Source organism: Onychostoma macrolepis, chromosome 23, assembly GCF_012432095.1.
Source record: "Onychostoma macrolepis isolate SWU-2019 chromosome 23, ASM1243209v1, whole genome shotgun sequence".
Lineage (NCBI taxonomy): Eukaryota > Metazoa > Chordata > Actinopteri > Cypriniformes > Cyprinidae > Onychostoma > Onychostoma macrolepis.
The window spans coordinates 9,415,039-9,428,791 of record NC_081177.1 but is presented as its reverse complement, the minus strand read 5'-3'; the positions used below and the strand labels follow the sequence as shown (position 1 = coordinate 9,428,791).

The following is a 13,753-nucleotide window of genomic DNA, read 5'->3' as shown; positions in this document are numbered from 1 at the left end:
CTCATTTGGAAAGAATGAAAAGGGTGGCAGCTGAGAAAGTGTGGTTTTGGGTTCACGTTCCCATCTCAATGGCTATCAACCTGACTCTCCAAATAACTCAAGATGACCGCTTTGGTCATTTTGGGTCGAGTCCAGGTCCATTTGTTGCTAATATTTCAAGTGTCAGGCTGGTAAGGAGCTATTTAGGAGAGCGGTGAGTGAACAGTGACTCCAGAGGACCATCCAATTGATCACCACACCTGGGCCAAATCAAGATCTCAGCACCTTGACTGATGGTGACACATATCACGCGTTTCTGTTCTTCTTTTTCCCATCTCTTTGCTGTCTGCAAAATGTAAAAAATGTTACTTTCAGATCCAATGTTTGCGTAATGTCCTGTCTGGTCGGTTTTTGAAGATCGCACAGATGTGTGCTTCACTTTGGTTGGTTGGAGTGGCTAAAAGAAGTAAATTAATTCTTAAATGTCCTTTCAGTTTATGATGGCATTTCTATACACTGCTTTTCAAAAGTTTGATCAAAAGTGACAGCAAAGACATATATAATATTCCAAAAGACTCCGGTTTCTAAAAATGTTGTTCTTTTGAACGTTCTATTTATCAAAGAATCCTGAAAAATGTATCGCAGTTTCGACAAAATATTAAGCAGCACAACTTTTTAAAACTGATGATAATATATATATATTTTTCTTATTTCTTATTATATAATAATAAAAATAAGTTATTATTGGTGTCTTAAAAGGATGTCTGCACTGCAAAAAAAAAAAAAATTATTAATCATTTTTGTTCTTTGAAAATGCATAGAACAAGAAAACAAAATGGGGTTAAAGATTAAATTCAAAGTATATATTTTTTGAAAACTACTCTTAATATCTTATGCAACTTGCAAATTGTCTTGTTTTCAGGATGTTGAGATATGGCCCAAATATGGCACAATAAATTTATCCATCTTCGCCACGCTGCAAGAGAAAAAACCCCAGCTTTGCCCTGCTGTAAAGTGGAAATGTTAATGTAATTAAATCATTCATTTGGTTCAGTTTAATTAGCGCAGCGCTACTTTTAAGCTTAGCCGTGGCTAATCAGATTAGCATGAGGCTGAGACGGATGGATACACTGTCTCCTTTGAAGTCCGGCGGCAGTCTAAGACGCCCTGCCAACAGAACATTCACCCAGTCCCCTGAAGCTGCCATCTTTCTCTTTACAATGGGACTTTAACATCTGTAATTCGCTAATTGTTAGTTGTAACCGAGGTGATACCTTTGTTTCATACATCATCCAACTTTTAATCACACTTTCTGTCAGTTTACAGTCAAAGGGAATTAGTTAAACATTTTAGTTCAAAAACGTAGCAGAATGTACTTGTGCTCTCATTTTTTAGTTTAGCAATTATCTTTAACAGGTATTGGTTGCATGGATGAACTCATTTGTGACCCTGGACCACAAAACCAGTCATAAGGTTAAATTTTTAATAATAACTAAGCTTTCCATTAATGTATGGTTTGTTATGATAGGACAAGATTTGGCTGAGATACAACTATTTGAAAATCTGGAATCTGAGGGTGCAAAAAAAATCAAAATATTGAGAAAATCGCCTTTAAAGTTGTCCAAATTAAGTCCTTAGCAATGCATCTTACTAATCAAAAATAAGGTTTTACGGTAATATATTTACAGTAGGAAATTTACAAAATATCTTCATGGAACATGATCTTTACTTAATATCCTAATGATTTTTGGCATAGCCTAAAGGAAAAATCTATCATTTTGACCCATACACACACACACATATATAAATGTGTGTGTGTGTATGCCCAAAACAGTGGCAACAGCTATATGAAAAAGACACACTGGTGTTTAAACAGTAATCACATGTATTAAGTCTAATAATGACGATAAACACTTCTTCAGTCGACTAATATAGTTCATTAGCTCATCTGTAGACGATTTATTGTTGCCAAGCAACTTGGCACATTAATATAGAATTCATCTGATGTGCGGTCGCAGGTTTTGTCCTCTGCTCTGCGTGCTTATTTATCCCTGTCTTTATCTCCCTTTCTCTCGGCAGCGCACCTGTACAAGTGTTACGCCATGCGGGACAGCTGTGGGATGTGTTTGAAAGCGGATCCTCGGTTCGACTGCGGCTGGTGTGTGCAGGAGAAGAAGTGTTCGCTGAGACAGGAGTGTGCTCCTCCAGAGAGCATCTGGATGCACCCCAGTGCAGGAAACAGTCGCTGCGCGCACCCCAAAATCAACAAGGTAGCACCCGCTCCCATTCTGTCACACCCCATTTAACACATTCAGTATTTACAAGGCTGTCAAACACACTTTTTATTGTGTGAGCATTTAACAGGTGTTGTTTTTGCAGAGCCGTGTTGAAGGTTCTTCAGTGGTGCTTTACATTTTGTTCAGCAAAGAACCTATTAAGTAAATTTTTGAATGTATAAGGTTTTTTAGGTAGCTTTATGTTTCCTTTTACAGATTACTTTTTACATTTGTGTATTATATATACAATGTATGACATCTGTTAGAGGAAACCGAAGTCCTCCTGAGTTCTTTGAAGCACCATTGTAGTTTTGTTTAAAACATTTTTTAAAGAAATAAAATTAAATATAAATTCAATGCAAATTAAGCTCAGTCAACTGCATTTGTGGCATAATGTTGATTTCCACAAAAAAATACAATTTGTTCTTTAAAATCAAGGCTATGGTGAGGCACTTACAATGGAAGTGAATGGGACCAATTTTCGGAGCATATAAAATCAGAAATGCAAAGCATCTATAAAAAAAAAAGTAAGCTCTTACACTACTGTTCACAATTCGGTTAGATATTTAAAATGTTTAATTTCTTTAAGTCTCTTTTTCTCACCAAGGCTGCTTTTATTTGAGCATGAAATATTATTGCAATTTTTAACATCATTACTCCAGTCTTCAGTGTCAAATAATCCTTCAGAAATCGTTCTAATATGCTGATTTGCTGCTCAAGAAACATTTCATATTATTATCAATGCTGAAAGTAATTTTGCTGCTTAATATTTTAGTGAAAACTGTGATGCATTCTTTTCAGGATTGTCTGCTGAATAGAAAGTTCAAAAGAACAGCATTTATTTGAATTAGAAAACTTTTGTAATATTATAAATGTCTTTGCTGTCACTTTTGATCATTTCAATACATCCTTGCTAAATAAGTCTTTTTTTTTTCTTTTTTTTGGAAAGAAAACTTACTGACCCCAAACTTTTGAATGGCAGTGTAACTTCACACAGAAAGGTTTATTTTGTCATTTTATTATTATTATTATTTTTATGTATATTGTGTTTGTCCTGAGGCTATGCAATTTAAACTGTATAATTATATAATGTGATTTAAGTTTTTAAACATGTATGATTTGGCCCCATTTACTTCTATTATAAGTGCCTTATTGTAAGCCATTGTAAGTTTAGTGTCACATTTACTAAACACCACTGTTTGTCACACATACATTTAGTAGGTTTATTATAAAAGTTTTTTTTTTTTTCACAAATTTGTGTTGTTTTCGTCTTGATCTCATCATAAAAGTCCATTCATAGAAGCCATACGTTTACTTCCTGTACGCTAAAGATGGTGTACTGTTTCTCAGTTTCTATAACACAGATGCTCTTCATCTAAGAAAAGAAACAATAGACCTCCATTTTAGGTTTTCTACAGTGGCCGTGCCAAACAAATCTCTCACTGTGCTTTTATTGCCATGCAGCGGTGTATTGATGCTAATATACTGCAGTGTGCCAGTTCTGGCAGCTGGCAGTCTGAGAGACAGCGGTGTCTCTCAGTAAGATTAGCCCCTGATACTGGGTAATTGCCAGTGGCACAGTTGCTAATCCGTTAGCTCATGCCTGTCTCTCTGCTTACTTATCGCTCTATAACCAGAGCTGAAAGCTTGAATGAAGGAAGAGGTAGACAAAGAAAGGGAATGGTGTATGCTTGTTTTCAGTTCACATTGAATCAGCTGATCGGTTTGAACCACCAAGTCTTCTGAAGTCATACAATAGCTTCATGTGAAGAACAAAGTAAATGTTAGTAGTCATTCACAGACTGTCCTCTCCAAAGTTGTTCTCAAATCAGATATTTGTTTTCTTTAGACACATGACATTAAGCATGTGACCAAACATCGTTGAAAACAGAGCCATGTTTGATTTAGCGTTACAGTGATAAAATGAAGATGTGAAAGACGGAAATACAATGAATTTAATGTGTTCAAACCAATGAAACTCTGTAAAACAGTAACACAGGCTGTACTTCCTTCACAGACTCATTTTTGGGCATTTGTGATACAGCTCTGATGTTATTAGAGGGAATACAGAAGGGTAGTGAACAAGGTCCAAAATAAACACTTGCCAAATGTGAGTAAAATTGTCTTTGTGGAGTAAATAAAAGGGAGTTAGTAGCCAGTTGGCCCAGTATTAGGCACTGTGGCAATCAGTTGTTTAATTCAAATTTTGAAAATGATAATTTGATATTTAGCAATGCAAATAAAACCATCCACTAAATAGTCAGTGGGGATATTTACCATCATTAGTTTACCTAGCATACTTAGGGTTTTATTTCTTCTGAACTTAATATTTTTGTCAAGATGTCAGTGTTAGTATTGTTTAAATACTATTATAGTTTTTTTGTTTTGTGCTTTTGACATTTTTATTTTAGCTTTAGTTATCCAGTTAGTAATTTTAGTACATTACCTTCAGTGTTTAAATGTTGTCTTGTTTAACTGAAATAACTTTTAGCTGACTTTTTTCATCACATTTCAGCTTTTTTGCAATTAAAAATTAACTTTATTAAATTAATTTTAGTTATCAGTACAAAGCATTTATTGGCCCAGAGCATTAAGTTTATATATAATGTCCTAACTCAAGTAATGTTATGCTATCCCTATATATATTCTTGCAGTCTGTCCTTTCCTACCACGCTCATTCCCTTGCTTCTCCTCCGTTCACGTCAGAGTCGTGTGACTTAGTATATTAGCCTGTGGATAAGCTTCTAATTTCATTTGGAATAGAGTGTTTAAACTGGGATTTTCTGTCTCTGTCTCCTCAGAGAGACCCCTGGGTATGAGTAGTAATTGAATTTGCTTTATGTCTGTCTTATTGTCTGCTGTTTTGCGTCTCAGTTGAAGCTGTCTGCTGACGTCAAAGTTTTGCTTTTTTATTCTAAGGGCCATAGAAGTTCATAATACCTGGAGAGAGCTAGCCGTTAGCTTTCCCATTCATCTTAAAGTTTTGCAACATACTGAGTAGAGAAACCCTGACAATCATGGGGAAAAGACCTTCCTAAGCTGCTCCCTAGCTCTTGTTTTTCCCAAAATGCACCTCTTCGGCATCGATATCACATTAACTTGCTCAGAGTGTAGATTTTCTCCATTTCTAATTACAGCAGTGGAAAACGTACCTAACCGGGGGCAACAGCAAGGTTTCTTATAGCAAACAACCTTTTCTTTATCTGGGATTTTCTCTCTCTGTCACACACACACACACACACCCACACACCCTTATCACACCTCTGTCAACAGTAAGCAGCTCTGATAAGCTTTGACACTGAAATATGTAAAATATACATGTTGTTCTGCCTTGTTTTTCATGCAGCGAGTTGAAGTCAGACGGACTTCAAATGAAGGGTGGTAGGCCTCTGATTGGATGATTTGGTTTGCGTTCTCCTCATGTAGGTAACAAATGAAAATAGTCTTAAGCCTCACATTCCTTTAGGGAGACGGACTTCTGCTGCCACCCATCCAAGTCTGGCCATGATTGGACGCCACTAAGCTACATGTAAAACAACCCCTCTGAAACCAATTACAGGCCGCTTTCCCCTCCTTGTTTCGTTATGCTGTATTCTTTATTGGCATCGCTCTGTACAAAAAGCCAATTTTTGACTCTATGGTCTATACGAGGCTCTAAGATTGGCTTGGGGGAGAGGGATTTGAGAACATATGCTACAAACTAGCAATATTGGATGGGAAAATAGGGAAAAAAGGAAGCAAATTAGGGCCCTGGAAAGCTACATAAATGAAGCGACAGATATGGCAGAACTTTGATGCATTTTTCCATTCTTCAGCAGATTGGTGGAGGCTCTATAAATAGGAGGTTTTCTGGGTGAAATCCCAAGTGAAGCTGTTGTACCCGTAAGCAAAGACACTTAACCTCAATTACATCAGGAAGCATGCAGCCGTAGACGTACGGAAAAGGGGGTGCCAGACAGAGCTGTGTTGCATGTCTGGCTGAATAGCGCAAGTAGATGTTTCAACCAGTGGAATTTGACTGCAATTTGTCGCCAACTGTTTTTGAAAGATTTTACCCATGCTGCATTTCTGTGTTTGCCAAAAGATGAAAGACACCTTGCTGATGAAGATCAGGGAAAGACCAACAAACAGACAGACTGCAGACAAACGCAACATCAGGAAAGCGTTAAGCCTCACACACCGTGCAGGTGGCTTGTGGGCGGATGGGATCTGGAAGACGGGGGTCTTCAGACGCCCCAATCTGCCCCTATTCTCTTTACCCGCTGTCTTTTCTGCGTCCTCCCACCTATTGGCGGACAGCTGGGGGAACGCGACACACAAACAGTAATAATCTCGCCACTGGAAATCGGCAGGAGGCTTCATGCATTCTGGTGCACTTTAATCTCAGTAATTGCATATATTTTTTGAAATGTATCGTTACCCAGAGCTGATAATGAAGGGAGATTTACTTAACTGTGTATAATTTAACAAGGTCCTGGGGGAGAACGTGTGTGTATATTAGTGTTCTCCCACTTGTGTTGAGAGATATTATTTTTATCTATCATTTCGCTCTAAGGCTGATTTAATTAGAAACGTATAAATTGTTTTTTTGAACATAATAAAAGACATCTAATGTAGGTTAATTTTACTGTAATCCCGAGCGACAGGCTTCAGTCCAAATTCTGTGATTTTCAGGTCAAGACAACTGTATTACAGTATATGATCTATCAACACAGCTTGGATTTAATTTTGCTTCTCAGGCTGTTGTATTGACATTGCAGTGTGGACTGAGGCATTATAACTGTCCTGACCAGTTCCTGGGGTTACTGAAGTTTAGCAAGGCCAGACTTACATTATGTCGGCTCTACATTGCAGTTTATTTTGATTAATATGTGAAGCAACCAGCCTGTGCTGTTTATGGAATTTGGCGAATCCAGTAAATTGTTCTTTCTCAAAAGTGCTCATTGTATCAATACTCCCAGCCTTGTTCCAGGCATAAGGAAGTTGCGTGTAGTCAGCCAAACCAATCTGAGTTGGCCAGCTCTTGCCAGTCATGTATGCAACAGGTTTGTACACCATTCAGAACTGAATTTAAAATGCCTCTCACATTCCAACTTTTAATTCTAGAATGTGGAATTAAAATTACTTGAATTTCATAGAAATGCATTATACCATTTACCATTTTATGGTAAATGTTGGTTTGGCAAACCAGGAAAAAGAAAGGTAAAAAATTAAAAAATCAGATGGTTGATACTACTAATAATGGAACACATAGATAAATAATTTGTATTTTATTTGGTTTGCTGTTTTATGGTCAGTTAAATCATCTGCTCTATTTTGTTTTATTTAATTTTATTGTTTATGCACCAAAATTCCAGAAAACTGTGTTGAATTTCTTTCAAATTCATTTTCCTGCCATTCCAGATCAAATTCTACTTTGACTTCCTGTGTTGTGTGGCCAGTTTAATTTAGATTCCAGTTGAAAGGGAATTCTTTTTCAGTTATCAGTGTGGCTGAGGCACTAACAAAATGAAAAACAGAATTTCATTGCAAATATTCTCATTTCACACTTGTTGAATATATGGTTTGCTATGCTAAATAATTTTCCACAAAGGGGTTCCCCAAGGCTCTATTCTAGGCCCCCAGCCATTGTGTCAGTGATGCAGCCGAGGCCCGGCTCCAGGTTTCTGTGGAGACCTTGTGGTCGGGAGATCAGGCGTACAGAGTACCTGTAATTACCTCATGATGGCTGTTACGGGGCGCCGTCCTGCTGTTACCACTGCACATCATTCACCATATTTGTTTTGTCATGCCACACCTGTCCTCGTTACGGAGAATAATCCAGCTAAATAAATCACATTATCCTACTGCCTTGCGCCATGCGGCTCTGAAGCGTGGATCCGGGAGCCTGGGTAATAAGTTTCAATTAGAGGATGGATGGAGGGGGGGTTGGAGGGAGGTGTCTCACCAAGCCCAGCATTAGGGGCTTCTGCTCCCCTGTGCCAAGGGGTGATTTGTCTCCATTAAAATGCAAGGCATCTGAGTTTGTGTTGTAACTGCGAGACTATAAGGAGCTACAGGGTTCAATGCCAAGACCTGTCCACTGACCAGAGGTCCAATATATGTTCTACAGATATCAGAATTTAAAAATAAATGTCCAGACTATTTTTTCCCCCTACATTTTCTGGTCTTTTGTCTGCTCTTCTGCCCGTCATGGCACAAAGTCCAAAAAGAAAATGTGGTTTGTTGTATAATGGTCAGTTAAATCTCCTCCTCCATCTCCAGTCAAACTAATGTCTCTATTTTCCTCATTGTACAGCTGCTTCCTGAGACCGGACCACGGCAAGGCGGAACCAGACTCACCATCACCGGAGAGAACCTGGGTCTGCAGTTTAGAGACATTATGACAGGCGTTCGGCTGGGAAAAGTACCCTGTGTTCCTATTGAAGAGGAATACGTTAGTGCGGAAAGGTGGGTAAAACCGTTTTTTGGCTCCAATTTGTTTGTCCTGTTTAATACTGTGAATCTGCTTTGAAACACTCGCTATTGTATAAAGCACATTAAAAAAGTGACTTGACTTGATTACCGCCATATTTAGTTTTTGGCAGAAATGAAAATGAGGCTTTGAGGAATAGAAATACAGTGTGTTCTGTGGATTCTACTGTTGTTTAACAACATGCCAGTTGTTCAGAAGATCTATAGGTCTATAACACTCTTACTTTTCACTGTATAATCTGTCAATCTCAGTCCACAGAGTGCATTTTTAGTGCATTGTTAGTTCTGGTTGCTGATTATTCTTCCAGCATAAGTGTCTAGTAGATCCATTTAACACATTTTACCACATCTAAATCAAGAATCCTTGCAGTGCAGAAATCAGTGTAGAAAATGCAGAAAAAGGTCTGCAGATTCCATCTGGGCCGACTAATAAATCAGACACAGATTAATTATAGTAATAATATTTACTTGTGCTGTATCATATAAATCCATCCATTCACCTTCGTCCCCTTGAGGCCTTTGGTAACTTAGCGGTGCTGTTAATCACAATCCCTAAAGAGGATTCCGATGTTTTTCTCTTCTGCAGGATTGTGTGTCTGCTGAATGATGCCACAGGATACCGCGTACAGGAAGCCCAGGTGGAGGTGTGCGTGAGAGACTGCCTGGCTGACTACAGAGCCCTCTCACCCAGGGCTTTCACCTTTGTGGTGAGTGTCTAAGAGTCTCGAGACACTTAATCCTACAGATACATTCAGATCTGCCTGTCTTTTGGATGATTTAAATGCAAATTGGATGCATATAATTCCAAACTTGTGTATAAATGCACTACCTTTATTTCTAACTTTCTGTTCATCAGCTTTGCCATTACAGGAATAAATGACATTATAAAATATGTGACCTGTGCTGGCAAAATGAGTCACATTATCCATTAAAAAAACACTACAAATTGATAAATGATTTGTTGAAATCAGACAAAAAATGCCTGAACTACACCCGTTTGAAGTCGATAAAGTCAGCAAAGTCATTTCTGAGAAAAATCGAGTTAAAATTTTCTAAAGGTTCCAAAACAATGTTGCATTGTTTCCTCCATTTCCTTTCTTAATAATAATTTCTATATTAATAAATCACAATATAGCCATTTTTTTTATTTGATCTTTGGTATTAAAAATAAGAACAGATGCAAAAAAAAACAACAACAGTAGAAGAAATATAAGAAAGAAACAAATAATGCATCACTTTTTTTATTTTACATTTAACCAAAAGCATTCAAGTAAGAAAAACAAATCATAAAATGTAAAAATCACTTCAGTGGGCTATGGGTGAACATAAGAGACTTCTTTTAAAAACTGTACAAAGTTTTTCCCACCCGAAACTTTTGAACGGTAGTATGTATCAGTATTGAATGAGGTTCTACTTGCAAAGAGTTTGTGGCTTTATACATTTTAATAATAATGTTTGCAATAAGATGCCAGTAACAAACAATGTGCCTCTTCAATATGTAATTTTCTTCCTTAGACGCCGTACTTCACACGTGTTCAGCCCGCTCAGGGACCTCTTTCAGGGGGAACCAGAATCACTATTGAAGGAAACCATCTCAACGCTGGCAGCTCTGTTGCGGTCAACATTGGGCGCCACCCTTGTCACTATAAAAAGTAATTATTTTCTTTATCTCCTGTTTATCTTTTTGTTGGTGCCATTGTTGAGCAGTTTCCCAATTCTGAAAAAGAAACTCTAAATTGTGAGATAGAAACTTGCAATTGTGAGGAAAAAAATGGGGTGGAAAAACAATTTTGAGATGTAAAATCAGAATTTTGAGAAGAAAAGTAAAAATTTTTGATTTAAACTGGAAATTCTGAGGAAAAAAAGTCAAAATTGCAAGATGTAAACTCACAGTTACAAGTTTATTGCTGGAAATTCTGAGGGAAAAAAGTCAAAATTGCAAAATGTAAACTCACAGTTATGAGTTTTATAACTTGCAATTGCGAGAGATGAACTTGCAATTTATATCTAAACAGTTATAATTGTGGAATATTAACTTGAACTTGCAAGAAAAAAAATCTGATTTATGAGGTAAGTCACAATTATCTTTTTTTTTTTTTTTTATTCCGTAGAAGGAACAAGATTCCATAGTTTAATAATACGGCAAAAGCCCCAAACTATGAAAAAAAGCATACAGTTGTCTGTTTGGCTGCCCTTCTGTCTGTCTTGTTATCGTTTTATCCCTCCATCCGTCTGGCTTTCTTTCTAACTTTGTGTTTCTGTCTGTCATATAGTTTCTGTTTGTTTGTTTGTTTGTTTGACTGTTTTATATGTTCCATAGGCTCTGTGCCAGTAGTTTTGATGGTTAGCCTGTTGGCTGTTTTGGTGTAGCATTTGCCAACGTACAGTCTCCACTCGCTTGTTAATGTGGTCCCTTTTCTCTCTCACTCTCTCTGCTTATTCGTCTGCCAAGTTGTCTCCCTCTGTCTTTATCTGTATCCTTCCAAAAAGCTGTCTTCCGGCTTCTCACCTTAGCACGTCCACCTGTCATTCTGTCAGTCAAAACGCCCAGGCCCGTTTTTATTTATTTATTTATTTTATTTTTTTTACCCCTCGGCGTGTATCTACAGCGTAAAGAGACACTTTGAAGGCAAGAACATCAGCCACGTTATGGCACAGGCGGTCCCGGTCGATTGTGCGCTTCCGTTTGTGGACGGGTACAGTGAATGAGTGTTCCTGCCGTCCGCCTGTCTATCTGTAGCACCAGACTGCTCTGCATTGCAGCGGAGAATAAAAACATTGTCTCGCTGCCAAGTCTCAGACATGAGAGAGGGAGAGAATGAGGATTACCGCGGTTCTCGCTGACTGAGACGTCAGCCACACCTGGTCTCAGAGCCAGGGTTCACTTCAGAGAGAAAGTCCACTTCCTGTTAACCCATTGTGCGAGGGTGTTATAGGGATAGTTCACTCAAGAATGAATGTTCTCTCATAATTTACTCACCCTCACATTGTTCCAAACCTGTATTTCTTGTGTGTTCATGGTGCTCACTTCAGTGAAATGAAAACGGATGGAGGTTGAAGTAGATTCATGCCCCAAAAAAGCCACAATTTAAGGAATTGTCCACCCCAAAATTAAAAATTGGTCATCTTTTACTCACCCACGTTGTTCTAAATATATATTACTCTCTTTCTACTACAGAATACAAAAGGAGAAATTTTGAAGAACATTCACACTGCTTGCTTTAACACAATGAAAGTGGATTGAGACTTAAGGGTGTTCATGCCCCAGAAATCAATCTAACAATTAAAGGGATAGCCCACCCAAAAATTAAAGTTCTGTCTTTATTTACTAACCCTCATGTCATTCTAAACCTGTTTGACTTCTTTGTGTGACTTTCATTCTTCTACTCTGAAACACTGAGACATTTTTCAAAGTAACAACTTTTATAAAGACAGAAAACCAAACATTTTGGAACAACAGTAGGGTGAGTAAATGATGACTGAATTTTTGCCTAAACTTTTCCTTTAGAGAATTATAAAAGTCGGTCAGTGCTGTTGCGCTATGGGCGTCCCGAGTTCGAATCCCGAATCGAGGACCTTTCCCGATCCTGCCCCGCTCTCTCTTCCACTTCGCTTCCTGTCAGCTCTGATTTGTCCTATCATAATGAAGACAAAAATGCCAAAAAATAAATAAATAAAAATTATAAAAGTAGCACATACGACATTTGCCCTATATTTTAATCCATAAAATATCATTGTATGAGGACCAGTCTAAATTTGAATTTATTATTCACTGAAAGTCATTGAAAGATTTTGTCCCTATTGCACTTTCATTGCATGGAAAAGAGCAGCTTGGACATTTTGTAGAACATCTGAGAGTCAAACTGGTTTCAAAAGACATGAGATCTTCATTTTCAACTGAAACCTCCCTTTCATATGCCCTGCTTCTTTTTTCGTGTGTGTTTTGTGTCTTCCATTCATAATATCCAGTGAATTCATATTCAAATTTATTCTACATGTCTGTAATCCAAATTACATATTTAAAATGCAAAATCTCTAAAAAATATCCCAAAGCAATGATTGCATTTTGCACTTCATTCCGTTGAATGTCTGTATATTTTACCTTTGAGGAAATTTCTGGCTTATCCACTCCACAACTTGCTCTCTTTGCACACTTCCATCTCTTTATTTTTTTTTATTTTTTATTTGTGACAACCACCTTGTCAAAATATGTGCAGTCTTCAGAGGATTTCTGGGGTGTGCATCTTGAAAAGCGTTCCCATGGCAACGTGCTAAGGGGATGTGCATGGAGATTGCAGGCACGTCTCCAGTACAGGAGGAGAGAGTAAAGCAGACAGACAGACAAAAACAGAGCCCGAGTCTTTGAAACCCATATGGTTGTTAACACAAATGATGGAGCTTCATCAAACATACTTAACTCTTACGGAGTACAGAATCTGTGTCATGATGAAATATGAATGGGGATGACATGCTTACACGGCACATGCTCTGATTTTGATGAGAATTACAGTAAACAGTTCAGTTGCTCTTTCTCTAACGCACCTTCCTCCATGACTGTAGGCGGAGCTCTAAAGAGATCGTGTGCGTGACCCCAGCCGGCGTGAACGCGGGAAGCACTCCGGTTATGGTGGACATCGACTCTGCTGAGCTGAGGAACCCTGAGGTGAAGTTTAACTACACAGAGGACCCCACCATCCTGAAGATAGACCCTGACTGGAGCATTGCTAGGTAGGCGACACAACTGTTGCATGGCCCATCGTTTGAGTTAAAATTGAAACATTGTGACTTCAGAATAGAATGGAAGCCTGACTACTATGTTGTTTTGTTGGAACCATGGCCTAGAGCAGGGTTCCTCAAATCTTTCCCTGGAGGGCCAATCTGCTGCAGAGTTTAGCTTCAACCCTGATCAAACTCACCTACCTGTGATTTTCTAATGATCTTGAAGACTCTGATTAGCATGCTCAGGTGTGTTTGATTAGGGTTAGAGCTAAACTCTGCAGGAGTGGGCCAGATTTGAGGATGCC

At 38.2% G+C, this 13,753-nt stretch overlaps 1 protein-coding gene across 2 annotated transcripts in view; it reads left to right on the top strand.

Moving 5' to 3' along the window:
* Positions 1–13,753, top strand: part of plxna1a (plexin A1a) — a 238,052-nt gene that overhangs the window by 175,955 nt on the left and 48,344 nt on the right. For both annotated transcript variants that reach the window (XM_058764335.1, XM_058764333.1), the window contains exons 12-16: positions 2,059–2,249; positions 8,554–8,705; positions 9,316–9,436; positions 10,245–10,381; positions 13,290–13,457. In XM_058764335.1, the coding sequence (XP_058620318.1) occupies positions 2,059–2,249; positions 8,554–8,705; positions 9,316–9,436; positions 10,245–10,381; positions 13,290–13,457 (769 nt within the window). The remainder of the gene's footprint in view (positions 1–2,058; positions 2,250–8,553; positions 8,706–9,315; positions 9,437–10,244; positions 10,382–13,289; positions 13,458–13,753) is intronic.